An 18334-nucleotide genomic window follows, 5' to 3' on the forward strand; every position below is an offset into this window, starting at 1 on the left:
AGTCCTAGCACCTGACCCACAATAAGATAACTCACTACACCATCTTGTGGAGAAATAAGAAAGACTTGGTTTTTAAGATAATTGAAGGTAATTTATTTATTAATGACATTAATAAATAAACTTCTGAACTATAATTAATATTATATAATGTATATATTTAGTATTTTTTGCATTTCTTTGTATAGCCTTCCCATACAGAGTTCCATAGAGTTCCTGGACTAAATCGCTGTTCCAGTTCACTTCAAATATTTTTCCATCTGATTTTATTCAGTAGGGTTAATTAAGTGTAGTGACCAAAGAACAAAACTGGAGCTATGATTGCACTGGTGTTAATTACAATCATACAGGTCTCACAAACAGAATATTGTCTATAGAGAAAAAGAGCTGCAGAGGAACAGAAACTTTTCCTCCAACAATTTTCTTCATCTATTGATCAAGAGGAGAATAAACTGTGCACCTGAGCCTTTCCTCATTAATGTTCAAGAACACGTCTGTTATAAACAATCAGCTAAAAGAACATTCTCACTCTAACTACATTTCACTGGCAATCAGAAACTGATATGTATTTATTTTATAGTTATGTTTGGTTACTTAAAGATGATTGTGATTACATTAAACAGTGTATTCTGGGTGGATGAATTGTTGTCAACAGCCTATACTATAAATACACCAATTTATTTGAATTTATTGACAACAATTTATTATTAAGCAACTTAATTAAAATACTTGTTCTTTTGGTTTGTAACTTGCAAACTAAAGGACTTAGCAATATCAGCAATAGTGAAGAAAACCAAGTGGGCATAATAACATTGTTATCCTGAGTGTTTAGTTAGTTTGTGTTTATCTTTTGAAATAAACATCATATTTATTCATATTCATGACAACTCTGCTTTACCTCACACAGCAACTCTTTCTCATCTACTAGACAATTAGCAAATCTTAGTATGCTAAAACTACAGTAAAACCAAGCCCCAGATCCATAAGCTGCAGCTGCAACCTAATGAATGGTCATTCAATCAGAGTTTATTTTTAGTACCTACTTTATCCTGGTCACACTTCCACAACTGTCTATATACATTATATATACACACCTTCATTCATTCATTCATGCTTTGTCCTGGGCAGGTGAATCTGGAGCTTCTCCCAGCAACACTAGGGATGATGCAGGAATACACCCTGGATGATACAGCAGTCTAATGCAGGACAAAATGCACAGACACATTCACACACTCATTCAGACTTAGGGGAAATTTAGCTCCAGCTGCAAATGTTTTCACAAATGTTGTTTGTGTCTGTGGTTAACTGATAAGTTGGTAAAGTGAGTCTCTTTCATCTTCTGTGGTTTTAGAAACTTAATATACCATGTTGATGTTTTTGTAAAGCCTTTCAGTGACTCTGTATCACTGTGCTGTTACTCTTAGAGCACAATGATAGAGTGCAGAATCTGAGAGCTTTAGACCTCTGATAGTAAGTTCAGTAGAGTCTCTGCTTGTTTTCGACTCTAGTCGACGATCATCAGGAGTGCTATCATAACCTTCACTTGACCTTGCACCTTTATACAGTAAAAACTGTGGTGCGCTGTTAGGATATTGTTTGTACCAGTAAAGCAAAATATATTCACTGCTTGCCTCATATGAACATTTCAGAATAACAGTCTCTGCTTCTTTCCTGACAATGTTTGCATCTGTTGGCCAAATTTTATCTGCAAAGCTTCCTGGTGTGACAAAAACATAAAGAAACATGTCAGTGAAGTATTTTTTGTAATTCCAATATTGACTTAAGGAATCAAGAAATTACTAGATTAATACAAACATGCTTATTAATTAATGCAATTATTTAACTGATTAAATATCATTGTAATAATTAATAACTGATTGAAAATTACCTGTAACTAGAGTGAGAATCAGTGGTATGTATCTCACTATGTACAGTAAGTTGTATAGTTGATCCATTTCTGAACACAGCTCTGTGAGGATTCTGTATAATAGTGCTGTATGTGCTGAACTTTACACGTCTCTAGAAGGACACACCCAGGAAGTGATGCAGTTGTAGTATAACTTTTTACAGATTATTACTTAACAATATCAGTGAGAGTGAACTGAGTAACCAGTACAACACAGAACAAAAACACTGTTACTTCACAAACCATTGCATCAGACATGCTATTTTATCATTGTAAAATATTTATTCCTAAATAAAAGGATATAAAGGTTTGACAGCGGCACACGCAGCACCGCACGCGAGTGGTCTCCTTGTTTGTAGCAGTATCCATTGTTCAACTTAAACTGAATTGACTTTATTTTACTGTGAATACTGTGCACAAGAGCAGAAAACAAATGATGCACTAATAAATAAGGCAGTTATAGTCACTGCTAAAAAACCCAGAATTGTTCTGTAGTGGTTATACCATCTGTAGAGATATTGCTATGTGGAGAGCAGGTTTCCTGTGTCAAGCTTTAACACAAACGAATGAAAGTACACACATTGCAGTGTTAAATTACGCAGATATACTACATAACTAATAAGACTAAGTAATCTAATTAAAAACAATTTCTGAATCTACAAAAATCAATGTTAACTCATCGAGTGAAAGCCACAGACACATGAATATAACAGTGAACATGATGGATGAGCTTATAAATGAAAATAAAATTTCTGCAGTCTGATATATTAACATTATAAACATTCATGAAGCTCCACCCCCCAGCATCACATGACAGTGTCACTAATGTTACTGACAGATTGTTGATTCTTACTGAAGCTTTCTGGCTTTACATTCAGCACCACATGGATAAATTTTCCTGAGCACATGGTAAACAAACACAGACTGATAGCATGAAAAATACTTCAATAAAATAAATGAACTAATGAATGTGGAAGTGAGTGTGCATTGTGGGAAGTGGAGTCTGGTACAATGCAGGATGGGAAATGGAAATTTAGGTGTGTGTAGACCTAATGACCTGTTTATTAAATAGGATTACAAACAGTTGAGGAGTATTTTACTGTGGTGAGGAACAAACCAGCCTCTTTTCTTTCTCTATCATTTTTTATCAATATCATCTGTACTGTTGGATTTTTATATCATTATTTTTCATTTAAGCATGAAACTGTGTACAAATAAAGAGTGTAGTATTTATATTATCTCATGACAAACATCCCATTGCAAGTGAACATGTACATTTCTTGTACAGAGCCTCAGCTGCTTCACCGAAGTTCAGAAATGGACCCATTTGGACCCTCTGAGTACCTTTCTGTTTAACTTTCTGTCTAATGTAACTTCTGGTTTCCTGGCCAAAATAGAATAGTTATAGAAGAATAGAAGAAGAATGAATGGATGAATGAATGAATGAATGAATGAATGAACTGTCTACTAATAATAAAATATTATAATAATATAAAATCTTTATGAATCTTAAGAAAGAAAGAGAGACTTCCCCAAAAGGGCATGTAGCAAAACTATGTGAAAGTTTTTGTACAGTGCAGCTGGATTTCCTGTCACTGTGGGCCTCAGAACACAGTAGTATAGAGCAGAGTCTGATACAGCAGCAGAGGAGATGTTCAGATACACTTGTTTATCATCAAATTTAGCAGACATTCTTAGTTTAGTTTTGGAAGTTGGAGTTCTGCTTTGAAACATTTGAAGAAGGAACTCAGGTTTAGATTTTGGATATTGTCTGTACCAGTACAGGTAGTCTGATGTACTACTTTTTTTGCAGGACAGAGTAACATCATCACCTTCATCTACAGCTTTATGAGGGAAATCTGGCTCTATTGAATCTGCCATGGAGTCACCTGTCATAGAGAAGAGAACATAATGTTTTTAACCTTTAAATAATCAACAGGAAATACTTAAGTCAGACCCACACTCTGCATTTTCACACTGCATCACCACACAGACTAATATTTAATATAATATAGTTATATATATATATATATATATATATATATATATATATATATATATATATAAATATATATATATATATATATATATATATATATATATATATATAATATTTCCACAATAACAAAAAGTCAATGTTAACTCACCTAGTGAAAGCCACAGATACATGAATATAACAGTGAACATGATGACTGGTCTTAGCTCAGTGAAAATAGTGGAGATCTTTCTGTAATCTAATATGTTAACACCATAAAGCTTCAAAATTGCTCCACCCCACAGCATCACATGACAGTGTCACCAATGTTGTTGTCAGATTGTTGATTCTTACTGAAACATCCTGGCTTTACATTCAGCCTCATATGGGAAACCTGTCCAGAGCACATTTAAGTAAACACATACTGAAAGCAGGAAATTAATGTGTTTATGTAAAAATGATCAATTTAATCTAGTAAAAATCTAATCTAATAATTACATTGTCAGTATTTTAATTATATATGTTAGTGATGTCTCTAAATTAGAGAATTATTGTATAAACACCAGCAGGCAGATTAATGTTAGAAACACTAAGTGGAAGAGAATAAGGTTTAATTGAGAAAAAGGAATATTTTTTTACTTGATAATTAAGGTTTAATCTCACAATACCATCAGAAGAAGAGAAAGAAGAGTAAAGGCAGATTTACAGATAAGTTTCCAGTTTTCAGTGTTTCTGACACAGCAGGTGCTTTTGTTTGTCACAGAAATGACATTAGATGAGTATTTATTCTTATGACAGTTTAGTGTTAAGTGGACAGTTGTGTTGTTTAATCAGAATGGTATCTCTGAAATTATCTTAGGCACTAAGAGTAACCAGGGCAGGGGTTAGGATATTATATCAGCAGTATGTATGATAGAAGAACAAGTATACTCTATGTCACAAAGGTTTTACTGTGAAAAGTAGCTTCCATCATCTCAGAGAATGTGAGCAGGTTGTGTGGTAGTGTCTCTAGTACTTAACCCACAATAAGATAAGTAACTGCGCCATCTTGTGTTCATTGAAGAGAAAAACCTTAACTTGGACAAAATAAACACCTGTAAACAGTTCATACAGCCATACATATATATTCATACTGTGGATTAGTAATTATATATTAGAACTTACATTTAAATTGTATTTACAACACCAGGTTACGTTATTTAATGTAAAGCACAAAAAGAAATAATAATAGAAAACTAAAAGGAAACAGATGTTGAAAACAGTTGTAAATCTCAACAACAAAACTGAACTGGCCATTGAGAAATACTTTATGATCACATGACATACTTCCTTTCCTATCAGGGGATTAAACACACACACACACACACACACGCACACACACATTATTATTTGCTGATACTTTACTTATGGTTTGCTGATAATAAGATAATCCTTAGTTTTGAAGATGATCTTCTGTTGAGGTTAAACTAACCCTAGGAAAATTTGCTAGGAGAAATTGCACTTCTGTGTGAATGAGTGTGTGAAAGGGTTTGTGGAGTGCAAAGGACTGACATCCCATTCAGGGTGTTTTCCCACCTCATGTCTGGGACAGACTCTGTATCTACTATGACCCTGACCAATAGAGAAAATGATAGAATCCCCAAAAAGGGCATGTAACTTTCTCTAAAGCATTGGAAGAGCTGCTTTCAATATAACAAAACTGTGTGAAAGTTTTTGTACAGTGCAGCTGGATTTCCTGTCACTGTGGGCTGCAGAGCACAGTAGTATAGAGCAGAGTCTGATACAGCAGCAGAGGAGATGATCAGATCCACTTTCTTATTCGTTTTATCTTGCTCTTTTTTAAGGTGTATGGACAATCGTGGATGAGGTGGTTGAGCCTCAGTGACAGTTTCAGTGCTTTCATAAATAAGCAGCAGAAACTCGGGTCTTGATCCAGGTTTTTGTCGATACCAGTGGAGACTGTCAACTGATCCAGTATATGTGCAGGACAGTGAGATGTTGCTGCCTTCCATTGAAAATACATTGGTTTGATCTGGTTTAATGTTATTGTCAGCAGCCTCTGCTATAAAAACATTACAACAATATTGTGATATTTTAATCATAAATGACACATTTCACATGGAAAATTACGTCTTACAAATTAGAAAAAATAATATTTTGTGTGCAGTGTATATGACTTACCAACATCAGCAAGAGTGAAAAACACCACGAAGAGGAACAACATTGTTTTCCTGAGTGTTTAGTTCAAACCTCTAGCTTTAGAAATGAATGTCAGTGTTACTATTTGATGTACATCTCCACCTCTAGCTCCACCTACTTGTATTTATGCATATTTCTGATGACCGTGCTGTTCTGTATTCTGTTTATATAAATTCCTGTAGAAATATTTTACATTAATAATAAAATATAGTCCTAAGAAGCCATGGATTCACTCGTACCATTTATTCAATTTTTCTGTGATATTTTGACATTAAAAGTTACAACACTTGTTTTTGGGTCTCTCTTTCTGTCTCTCTCTCTCTCTCTCTCTCTCTCTCTCTCTCTGTCTCTCTCTCTCTCTCTCTCTCTCTCCTTTCTTTAGTAGGTGGTTTTTGGGATTGCACTGTGTGACACTGATTTTGGAATATGGAAGAAATATTTATACAAATACCTATGTCTTCATAGCCCCCATATACACTATATTGCCAAAAGTATTCGCTCAGCCATCCAAATAATCAGAATCAGGTGTTCCAATCACTTCCATGGCCACAGGTGTATAAAATCAAGCACCTAGGCATGCAGACTGTTTTTACAAACATTTGTGAAAGAATGGGTCGCTCTCAGGAGCTCAGTGAATTCCAGCGTGGAACTGTGATAGGATGCCACCTGTGCAACAAATCCAGTCGTGAGATTTCCTCGCTCCTAAATATTCCACAGTCAACTGTCAGCTGTATTATAAGAACGTGGAAGTGTTTGGGAACGACAGCAACTCAGCCACGAAGTGGTAGGCCACGTAAACTGACGGAGCGGGGTTAGCGGATGCTGAGGTGCATAGTGCGAAGAGGTCGCCAACTTTCTGCAGAGTCAATCGCTACAGACCTCCAAACTTCATGTGGCCTTCAGATTAGCTCAAGAACAGTGCGCAGAGAGCTTCATGGAATGGGTTTCCATGGCCGAGCAGCTGCATCCAAGCCATACATCACCAAGTGCAATGCAAAGCGTCGGATGCAGTGGTGTAAAGCACGCCGCCACTGGACTCTAGAGCAGTGGAGACGTGTTCTCTGGAGTGACGAATCGCGCTTCTCCATCTGGCAATCTGATGGACGAGTCTGGGTTTGGCGGTTGCCAGGAGAACGGTACTTGTCTGACTGCATTGTGCCAAGTGTAAAGTTTGGTGGAGGGGGGATTATGGTGTGGGGTTGTTTTTCAGGAGCTGGGCTTGGCCCCTTAGTTCCAGTGAAAGGAACTCTGAATGCTTCAGCATACCAAGACATTTTGGACAATTCCATGCTCCCAACTTTGTGGGAACAGTTTGGAGCTGGCCCCTTCCTCTTCCAACATGACTGTGCACCAGTGCACAAAGCAAGGTCCATAAAGACATGGATGACAGAGTCTGGTGTGGAGGAACTTGACTGGCCTGCACAGAGTCCTGACCTCAACCTGATAGAACACCTTTGGGATGAATTAGAGCGGAGACTGAGAGCCAGGCCTTCTCGTCCAACATCAGTGTGTGACCTCACAAATGTGCTTCTGGAAGAATGGTCAAAAATTCCCATAAACACACTCCTAAACCTTGTGGACAGCCTTCCCAGAAGAGTTGAAGCTGTTATAGCTGCAAAGGGTGGACCGACGTCATATTGAACCCTATGGATTAGGAATTGGATGTCACTTAAGTTCATATGCGAGTCAAGGCAGGTGACATACTTTTGGCAATATAGTGTATATCTCTTTCAAATACTGCGGAATTTGTCATTTCCATGTTTTTTTAACAGATGTTGATAGTAGCTGTAAAACTTAACAACTCCACTGAATTGGCCATTAAGAAAGTCTTGTTGTACATCCTGTCCTAACAGGGAAGTAAACACACAAAATTACTTTAGATTTTCTTAAATACTTGATTATTAATCACAAGATAATATTTGAAACCTCTTCTTCTTCTTTCGGCTTTTCCCTTCAGGGGTCTCCACAGCGAATCATCTCTCTCCACCTATCCCTATCTTCTACATCCTCAACACTTACACCCACTAGCTTCATATCCTCATTCATTACATCCATATACCTCCTCTTTGGCCTTCCTCTTTTCCTCCTTCCTTGCAGCTCCATGTCCAACATTCTCCTACCAATATACTCACTCTCCCTCCTCTGAACATGTCCAAACCATCTTAATCTGGCCTCCCTACCTTTGTCCCCCAAACGTCCAACATGAGCTGTCCCTCTGATGTACAGCTCTTCCCTTGGCACCCTGTCATATGCTTTCTCCAAGTCTACAAACACACAGTGCAACTCTCTCTGACCATCCCTATACTTCTCCATCAACATTCTCAGAGCAAAAATTGCATCTGTTGTGCTCTTTCTGGGCATGAAGCCATACTGCTGCTCACATATTTCCACTACCTTCCTTAACCTAGCTTCCACTACTCTTTCCCATAGATTCATTGTATGGCTCATCAACTTTATCCCCCTATAGTTGCTGCAACTCTGCACATCACTCTTATTCTTAAAGATCTTCTCTACACCTCTTCTCCATTCCTCAGGCATCTTCTCACTCTCTAAAACCCTGTTAAACAAACTAGATAAAAATTCCACTTTCCAGGAAATTCCAGGAAGTGATGCTGTTGGAGCATAATTTTACACAGATCATCACTTCACAGTATCAGTGACAGTGAACTGAGTCACTAATACAACACAGAACTATTCCACTGTTGCTGATCAACCCACTGCATCTGACGTCACCTCTTAAACATATTTATTGGAGTTAGAGGTCAGAGCTGTGTCTCAGGACTCTAATAGCAAAAGACACAATAACTCACAATACTTTATACTTTGATACTACCTTTTAAAACTAAGCACATTTCCAGGTTTTTTCTACTTTATTTCGAGTAGAAATTGGAATAGAAAAGCTATACTTGTATTCAGGCTGTATAGGTAACAAGAGGTTTTGTGTTTTTGTTAGCTGATATTTCTGAACTACTGTATGAGTGCAGCATTTGATTCTCCAAGCTACTGTTATAACAGACATAGCAAGTGTTAGCTTACTAGCTAGTTATTCTCACAGTTATGTCAGAGAACAAACAACTCCTGAAATAACTTAATACATAACATTTACTGTCACATATGACAGGTTACAAATAGCAGTGGTAATATATGCCTTGAGAGATACAAGCTAACAAAAATGCCTAAAAGGACCATTTCTGTGTTGGAAAACAAAACAAAATTCTCACTTAGAAGTTTCCTAAACAGACTTGCTTTCTTTTACAGGTTCTGCAGATGCAGAGTCTCACAGGGTAACAGACATATTCCCAAAACCCACAGTAATTATGTGCTGAAGTCTTTTAATATCAATGTCAAAAGCACACTGGGTCATCAGACTACTGGACATTCTTATTATTCAAGACTCAAGACCAAAGAAACATATGTTAAATACATCAATTCTCAAGCACAATAAACACAGAAATAACTGTTCATCAGAATTAATATTTAATGTCATTATTCCTGAAATAGTATAGCATTTTGGGGTTTTTCTGGCATTTAAATTTTACACTGTCATTTACTAAGCTAGCTAAAGTCAGTGGGCTAAAAGCTGCCACCACTGGCTATGAGACCTGCACTTAGTGCTGTGGAGACTGAGCAGAGAAGTCTTTTCTGTTCAACAAGGCCTTGTGTTTTAGTGAACTTGCTAACTTGTGCTGTCAGCTCTTGACTGATGACAAATAACATGCAACACCAATATATATATATGTTGTATATATGTGTTGCATGTTATTTGTGATCAGTCAAGAGCTGATTAAAGATTAACATTTACTTTTAAAGGATTTGTTTTCTGATTATTCAACCAATAAATAATAACAACATATGTAAGAGGATCATTATTGGATTTCAAAGCAAATCAACATCAAGGTCTGAGAATTAAGAAATACTGTACTTAAATGAAACAGGTAAACATCTCCCCCTGCTGAGAAAAACATGCAGCCTGACTTTTTGTACAGTCTGTTTGAGTTTTGTGTCACTGTGGGCTCCATGGTGCAGTAGTACAGTGCAGAGTCTGATACTGCAGCAGGAAATATCTCCAGATCTACTTTCTTGTTCGTTTTGTGAAGTTTGATGGATAGTCGTGGGTCAAGATGTTCAGCTTTAGTGACATAATCTGTAGATTTCTGAATCAGCAGCAGAAACTCTGGTTCTGATTGAGGTTTTTGTCGATACCAGTGGAGAGAGTAAGCTGAATCATCATATGTGCAGGTCAGTGTGATGTTGCTGCCTTCACTTGAAGATATGATGGTTTGTTCTGGTGCAATGCTGCTGTCAACAGCACCTGCTGTAAAACATTGCAACAACATAAACATTATTCATTACTTAAGGGTGTTAATTTTTTTAACTGAATCATGTTTAGGTATCAGGTCAAATCTCCAGCATTCACCTAAAGTTTGTGTATAATATAAATGACTTACCAATGTTTTTAACAACTATGAAAATAAAGAAGAGTAACATGACTGTTGTGTCTCTCTTGCAGTAGGTATAAATGGCAGGATCTCTGTGAAACTTTCTAAACTGTATCTTACCACATCTAGCTCCACCCACTTTTACTTACTCATAGTCATGTCAGTTCTGGTATCATAATGATCAAAAAAAAGCAATGAATTTTCATAATAGAATTTATTGAATGTTGTTTACATCTTTTAAGGCTGATTTTTACTAAATATAGTGACAGTGACCCTATCACCATCACCTTGATCCTGGTCAGGTGTTTACTGAAGATTAATGAATGAACCCTTTGTGGATTTTAGTTATGTGATGATACACATATTAATGCAAATTGTAATTCGTCATATTAACATATCTGTGTCACAGCCTGGGAATTATGTTCTGTAGACTAAATGTCCCATTTTCTAAATAGGTCAATAGGTCAGCTCTAATCCACATGAAGCCTCTCACCAAAATGCATATAAGATGCTCAGTCATTTGAATTGATGTGCTCCCTGTGCTAAAAAGAGAAATGAAGTAAATGAAATATGAAAACATCTTGGAACTAATATGAAGTGTTACATCCGGTGAGGTTGTGTTGTATATTCTGTCTTATATGTGTTTAGTCCTTCAGGTTGGTCCCCTCTGTACTCTAGCCCTCCTTACTGCTTCAGCTCCAGCAGTTAACACTTCTGCCAAGGCTGGGATGGAAGCCAGTAGCCCCAACTTCAATGCTCACTTGGTGTGTTGTGCTTGCATGTGTGTTGAGATTCAGTGTTGTGTTTTACTGTTCTGATTTTGACCTTTGCCTGCCTTGACTACAAGTTTGATCTGCTTCTTGTTAATCGTTGCTGCCTTGTGTATATAATCTTTCTTTGCTCATGTAAATATTGAGACATTGTATGTATTCACTGGCACGAGGGCTTTTTTTTGTTTAGGTCAGATAGCTAATCTCAGTTTGTTTCTGTTTTGTTATTTTTGGTCTTGGTCCACCCTGAAGTCTTCCCAGTTCACTGTGCTGTACATATCACTACATCACAATATATCACCTTAACTCACTGCTGTGGCATCACATACATGTTCTGTTCTACCTCCTATATATATAACCCTGTGCTATTTCTCACACTTCATGTCCCAACTTGGTCATAAGAACTAATATTAAGATGAACATACCTAGTAGAAGCATTAACAGAAAAAGATTAAAGATCAGCATGATAGAGATGGTAATCTGCTGAAAGATAAAGCTGAAGGAGTTTACTGTCATAGCCTGTGGAGCTCCACACTTCCTGCAGCTGACACTGTTGATCAGAATATGTCTCACCAGGGGGCAGAGTGATGCCAGGGTTTATTAGATGTAATGTTTTAGTTGTAATTACTGCATCACACTGAGCGATTGACAAAATGTTATTTTATGATAGCTTAGAAAATATTTTTCTTCACTAGATTATACTACACCTCTTGATTTAGACACTTCTGAATGTTGTGAATTGTTGACGACAAATCTTAGTTTGTTTTTATACATGTAAATGAATATAATATATATATAATTTAAATGAATCATGGGAAAAACTGGCCAGCAAAGTACAATGAATATAAAACAGTTCACACCAGCAACAAGTGACCCAGTGCCTCTTTATTATTTTCTCTTTCTTCAGCTGCATATGTTACCACAAATGTCTTTTGTGTCTGTGGTTAACTGATTAGTTGGTAAAGGAAGTATCTTTGATATTTAACGTTGAACTTCAAATGAATTATTTCATAGGTTTTTGTACAGTCTCTCAGTGACTCTGTATCACTGTGCTGCTACTAGAAGAGCACAGTGATAGAGTGCAGAATCTGAGATCTGCAGATCTTTGATAGTAAGTTCAGTAGAGTCTGGGGATGTTACTGAATTGAATCGAGAGCCAGAGGGGTTGTAATCATCATCATCTCTTGACCTCGCGCCTTTATACAGTAAAAACTGTGGTGCGCTGTTGGGATATTGTCTGTACCAGTAAAGCCAAATGTCATCACTGCTTGATTGATATGAACAGTTCAGAGTAACAGTGTCTGTTTCCTTCATGACAATGTTGGCATCTTCATCTTTCGGCCAAATTTTATCTGCAAAACTGCCTGTTATACAGGAGAATATTGATAAAGATATAATACAGATATCAAAACATTCTAAAAATATTTTTGTGTAATACCCAACATACCCCAAAAATAATGCAAGACATTAAATTACGTTAATTCTATAGATCATGAATTTGGTTAATTCCAATAGTAAATTGATGAATTGATGAAAATTACCTGTAACTAGAGTGAGAATCAGTGGTATGTATCTCACTATGTACAGTAAGTTGTATAGTTGATCCATTTCTGAACACAGCTCTGTGAGGATTCTGTATAATAGTGCTGTATGTGCTGAACTTTACACGTCTCTAGAAGGACACACCCAGGAAGTGATGCAGTTGGAGCATAACTTTATACAGATCATCACAACACTGGTGAACTGAGACACCAACACAATACAACATTATTCCACTATAGCTGAATAATCACAGTTATTTTTGTTCTTTTCTCACTCATTTGCAGTCAGATAATACAATGTGAATGTACACAACAGCCATGACTGAATACATTTTCCCTATTACACACAATTCCTTGTGCTCATATATTCTGTAGTATGCTTCCTCAGAGCTTCTCTTATTAAACTGTTTAAACACATAAATACATTTCAGATGTATTGGTCTGTATCTTGTTTACATATGAATATACAAATACAATATGAATCACTTAAAAACATTCAAATGGAAATTAGTATGTCATGTTAATATGGACTTATTGATATTAATAACAGCTGTTATAACAGGGTGGATAAGTAGCATTGTTTTGTCAGTTCAGAGCTCTCTTATATAAATGACAGATTTATATCTACATTCACTGTTGCAAAGAAACATTTAATTTAATATGAAAATAAAGTAATGAATAATATAAATGACCTACTAACATCAGTTATAGCTATGTATGTATAATCATGTATAAGTACATACAAACCCTCTCTACCCCATAAACAATATAAGAAGCTGCTTAGTGTCCTCCAACTGCAGCCTAAAAAATGTTGGCTGATGAAAATATGTTGTCAATAAAGCATGAGTACTAGTATTATAATCAGGTCAAATATGATCATAAAACAAACGGAAAGCAAATTCCACTGAGAGTTTTCTTTTTCATCCATTTCATCTATTTATACAATCATACTCAATCATGACTCAGTGTTTTGTAAAAGGACATTGTCTTAGCTCACATGCAGCAAAGTAACATGCAGTTGTGTTTACATGCATAATGACTGTCTGAATAGATAAATAAACATTTGTTACAATAAATCATATAAACTGTAAAGAAACTACATCCCTTTATATATTCATATGTATACATGTTTATACACTTGACATGGTTCATTTTTTTCTAGACATCCACACATTGTTTTATATTAGATCTAATATTTACATTTCATTTACAGCACTGGGTAGTGTGTGATGGATTTATAATTCCCAATGTATTTCTATCTGAAATGCTGCAGAGTTTGTATTTGTGCATATAATAGTTTTTGTATTTTTTATATAATAACAATAACATTACTAAATGAAAAGCAATAATTTATTCATTAGTAACTTTAGTTATTTATTAATAAACCAAAAAGTAAAAACAAAAAGGAAACAATTGTTGAAAACAGCCATAAATCTCAACATTTAAACTGTATCGGATTTTAAAAAATCTATCAATTCACATGATATACTTTCTGTCATATCAGGGGATTAAATAAAGAAAACTGAATTGAATTGAACTTTCTCCCACTGAACACTGTGCACAAGAGCAGAAAACAAATGATGCACTGAAAAATAAGGCAGTTCTAGTGACTGGTCTGTTGTGGTTATACCATCTGTAGAGATAATGTTATGTGGAGAGCAGGTTTCCTGTGTAAAGCTTTAATACAAACAAATGAAAGTATACACGGCATATAAAATGAAGTGACAAAACAATGCAGTGTTAAATTACACAGATATACTCCATCACAACAGAAGTGACAAAGCATGTGAGTCTAATTCTTATATCCTGCAAAGCCTAAAACTCAGTCCTTAGTTCTGGAGATTTCCTCATTGTTACTGAGCCATCAGTAGTCTTTTTATTGCATTATACACTGAAGATGGCATGTACCAACATGACATTAAAATCCAGCCTGGTTCGCCTGTGAAACAGCAACTGCGTCGAATGGCATTTGAAAACAGCAAAGTGCCGATGAGCAGATCCAACAGAGTCTAGATGCTGGTTTAGCCTCCCAAAGTAATAGCCGCTGGGCTTCACCCATTGTAATGGTACGAAAGAAAGATCAAACGTACCGACTATGTGTAGACTACAGGGCACTAAACGAGCGCACTGTAAAAGACGTCTATCTGATCCCAAGAATCCAAGACACACTAGACACACTGTCCATGGCAAAATGGTTTAGCATATTGGATCTTGCTTCCGGGTACTGGCAAGTGGAGTTGACCCCACAGGTGAGACAGGCAGCTGCGTTCTACAGCAGGAAGGAGCTGTTTGAGTGGAACATCATGCCGTTTGGCCTTTGCAATGCTCCGGTGACGTTCCAGCGATTAATGGACCGTGTCTTTGCTGGAAGGCAGTGGGAAATCTGCCTGGTATACCTAGACGACATCATCGTCCTGGGCAGGAATGTAAAGGAAATGCTCCAGCGGCTGGCACAGGTGTTCAAAAGGCTGTGCCAAGCGAACCTGAAGCTGAAACCCGCCAAATGTTGTCTCTTCTGCTGCCAGGTAATCTACCTTGGCCACGTCGTCTCAGAGCATGGTATAGCTGCCGACCCAGAGAAGGTGCAGAAAATTTGAGAATGGCCACAGCCCGTGAGTGTTCCCGAAGTTCAACAGTTTGTGGGTCTCGCATCCTACTACAGGCGGTTTGTCAAAGATTTTGCTGCAGTTGCAAAGCCCCTTCACAACCTGTTGAGGAAACATGCCCGATTTCACTGGACCCCTGAGAGCCAACAGGCATTTGATGAGTTAAAGAAGCTGCTCACTACCACCCCCATCCTTGGCTACCCTATGGACAGTGGTGATCTTGTTCTGGACACAGATGCTAGCAATTTCGGAATCAGAGCTGTGCTTTCTCAATTACAGCAAGGGGAAGAACGTGTACTAGCATATGGGAGTCGGAGTCTGACGCCAACTGAGCAGAATTACTACACCACATGTAGAGAACTTTTAGCTGTGGTGGAGTTCACAGCACATTTTCATCAGTACCTGCTGGGCAGATCCTTCACTGTACGCACAGACCATAGTAGCTTACACTGGCTCCTGAGGATGAGAGAACCAGAGGGACAATTGGCCAGATGGCTCGAGAAGCTTGGGTAGTATGACTTCAAAGTTGTTCATCGCCCGGGCCACTGTCACGAAAATGCTGATGTGCTTTCTCTGAGGGCATGCCATTCAACTTGCCCATGTAACCTTAAGAATCCCACCTTGAGTAGCCCTCAGCTCTGTCACCAAGCGGTCCAGTGTGACCTTGATGGCAAACCTATACATGATGAACCTGCAGCCGTTACCCCAGAGTCTTGTCCAGAGGGGGTAGTACAACCTGCCATTACTGCCAGTACCCTTCCATTCTCTGGGTGGACTACCGACGAACTGCGTTCTGCTCAGACAGCCAATCCGGAAATTACTCCCATCAAGAGGTGGATGGAGGAAGGCAATGACCTTCCTGGGAGAATGAGTCCCCCTATGGCCCAGCAACAAAAGCCTACTGAAGCCAATGGCAAAGACTGTACCTGAATGAGGGCCCTGAGTTTTATCCCCAGATAATCCTGCCACGAGTTTTCTGGGAAGATGTAATGCGCCAGATGCACGAGAAGCCAGTGGGTGGACATTTCGGTGTGGAGCGAACACTGTCTCGGTTGCGGAACAGATATTGTTGGTACCAAATGCGAGAAGATGTTTCACTTTGGTGTCGCACATGCACATGGGTCTGCTGTTATGGAGCACCACTTACACTCCATAGTGACCAAGGCACCAATTTTGAATCGGAGGTCTTCCAGAGCATGTGTGAGTTGCTAGACATTGACAAAACCCGCACAACACCTTTCTGACCTCAGTCAGACGGACAGGTTGAGCGATTTAACCCTCTGGGGTCGACGGCATTGTCAACGATGCCAATCACTTTTTTTCACTTTGAAAGTGTTTTTGTAAATGAAATTATATTGTAGCAACCCAGAAAAAAAGCTGTGTTGTTTGTGGGGAGTGATGTGCTAATGCATGCCCGTGTCTAACAGAAAAAAAGGGCTTGAATGAAGAAACAAACCAAAAAAAAATCTTCCACTCTTCTGATCTGAGTATATAATGACTGAAATAAAGCTGTCAGAAAGTCAGAAAGCGTGCACCGATGTGAACAGCTTTATTTCAGTCATAAACCGTGGCAACTTTTGCTAAGCAGACGAAATGTAAAATCAATAATAGTACCACAGAAAAACAACATAGCACAAATATATACTCACTAAATAAACGCTAAATAAAAGTGAAAGCGCGTGCCGATGTGAGCAGCTGTATTCCAGTCATCATATACTCAGATCACCCCCAAAAAAATAGCACGATATGAACAGCTTTATTTCTGTCATAAACAGTGGAAACTTTTGCTAAGCAGACAAAATTTAAAACAAATAATATAATAGTATCCCAGAAAAACAACATAGTTACCTGTGAATGGCTTCAATGTGGTTATGAATATGCCTTTTAGCAATGTTCTAAAAGAATTGCATTTCAATGAAAATTTCAGAAACCATGCTTTATTTTTTGTTTCTCTCAACAAAACCTGGCCTCAGTGTACCCTGTTTTTGTAGGAGGAATCTGAATGTATAGGTGCAAACAGCTGAGACATCAATAGGAGTCCTGGGGAAACCTGGTGTCACCTGAGCCAGGTATCAATAGGTCTTACATATTCATAAATAGTCATTGATTATTCAGTGAAACAGAGGCTCTGTTGAAAAAAGTTAGGCACATCAGTCACTTTACTCCAAATAAAAGGTCTTTCTGAGTGTTATAATTTAGCTGTTTTTCTATGGGCCCACACCCAAGACTTTCATGAACTCAGTCCTGTGTTCAAAACAATCTGCAAGGTTTGTTTATTCTCCATTTTCACTGTTTTTCTGCTAGAGTTCAAAATTCTATTTTCTACTTTTGTACTTTGACATAAGCTTAAAAGTCACACATGAATCTAACATACTTACATCAGCCATATTATGAAAACCCAGTTTGTGCTCTATGTAAATAAGTTGAAATGTATTAGCTACTACATTGATAAAGCTTTGAAATTTATAAAAATTTAAGAAGAGCCCCGATTCACTGCAGGTCTTCAAAAAGGCCTCAGACCCCAGAGGGTTAAAGGTAATGCAAAGCAATCCCAGCAGGGGGCACCTGGATTTGAACCAGGGACCTCTTGATCTGCAGTCAAATGCTCTACCACTGAGCTATACCCCCACAGGTAAGTGCTAGCAACTGACAACAGGTGTGTTCTAAATGGATGTCATTTTAATATTGGACCAAGGATTCATAGATTAAAAGTCAATCCGAAGTTTCCTACTGCCAAGGGATTATCTACACATGATAGTGTTTGTAGGCTTGGTCATTTCCAGACGACTTTTAATGTTGTAAACTGTTAAACAGTTAAGGATACCTGAATCAGTGGAGTCAGGCTGGGGTATGCGGATTCGTCCAGGGGGCCTTCTTATCCGTAACACAAATCAATCGCCC

At 37.7% G+C, this 18334-nt stretch overlaps 1 protein-coding gene and 1 non-coding gene across 2 annotated transcripts; both read right to left on the reverse strand.

The window, feature by feature from the left end:
• Positions 1-10087: 10087 nt before the first annotated feature.
• On the reverse strand, positions 10088-10565 carry LOC131350305 (immunoglobulin iota chain-like; the record flags this gene model as incomplete). Its single annotated transcript, XM_058385447.1, has 2 exons — positions 10526-10565; positions 10088-10389 (listed from the first exon to the last, which is right to left on the reverse strand). Coding segments are annotated over exons 1-2 (342 nt in total), but the record flags the coding sequence as incomplete, so codon positions are not given.
• A 7424-nt stretch (positions 10566-17989) lies between these two features.
• Positions 17990-18061, reverse strand: trnac-gca (transfer RNA cysteine (anticodon GCA)). Its single transcript has one exon. It is a non-coding gene; the product is annotated as a tRNA-Cys (tRNA).
• Positions 18062-18334: the final 273 nt, after the last annotated feature.

This window comes from Hemibagrus wyckioides, unplaced genomic scaffold (genome assembly GCF_019097595.1).
Source record: "Hemibagrus wyckioides isolate EC202008001 unplaced genomic scaffold, SWU_Hwy_1.0 Contig31, whole genome shotgun sequence".
In the NCBI taxonomy this organism is placed as follows: domain Eukaryota; kingdom Metazoa; phylum Chordata; class Actinopteri; order Siluriformes; family Bagridae; genus Hemibagrus; species Hemibagrus wyckioides.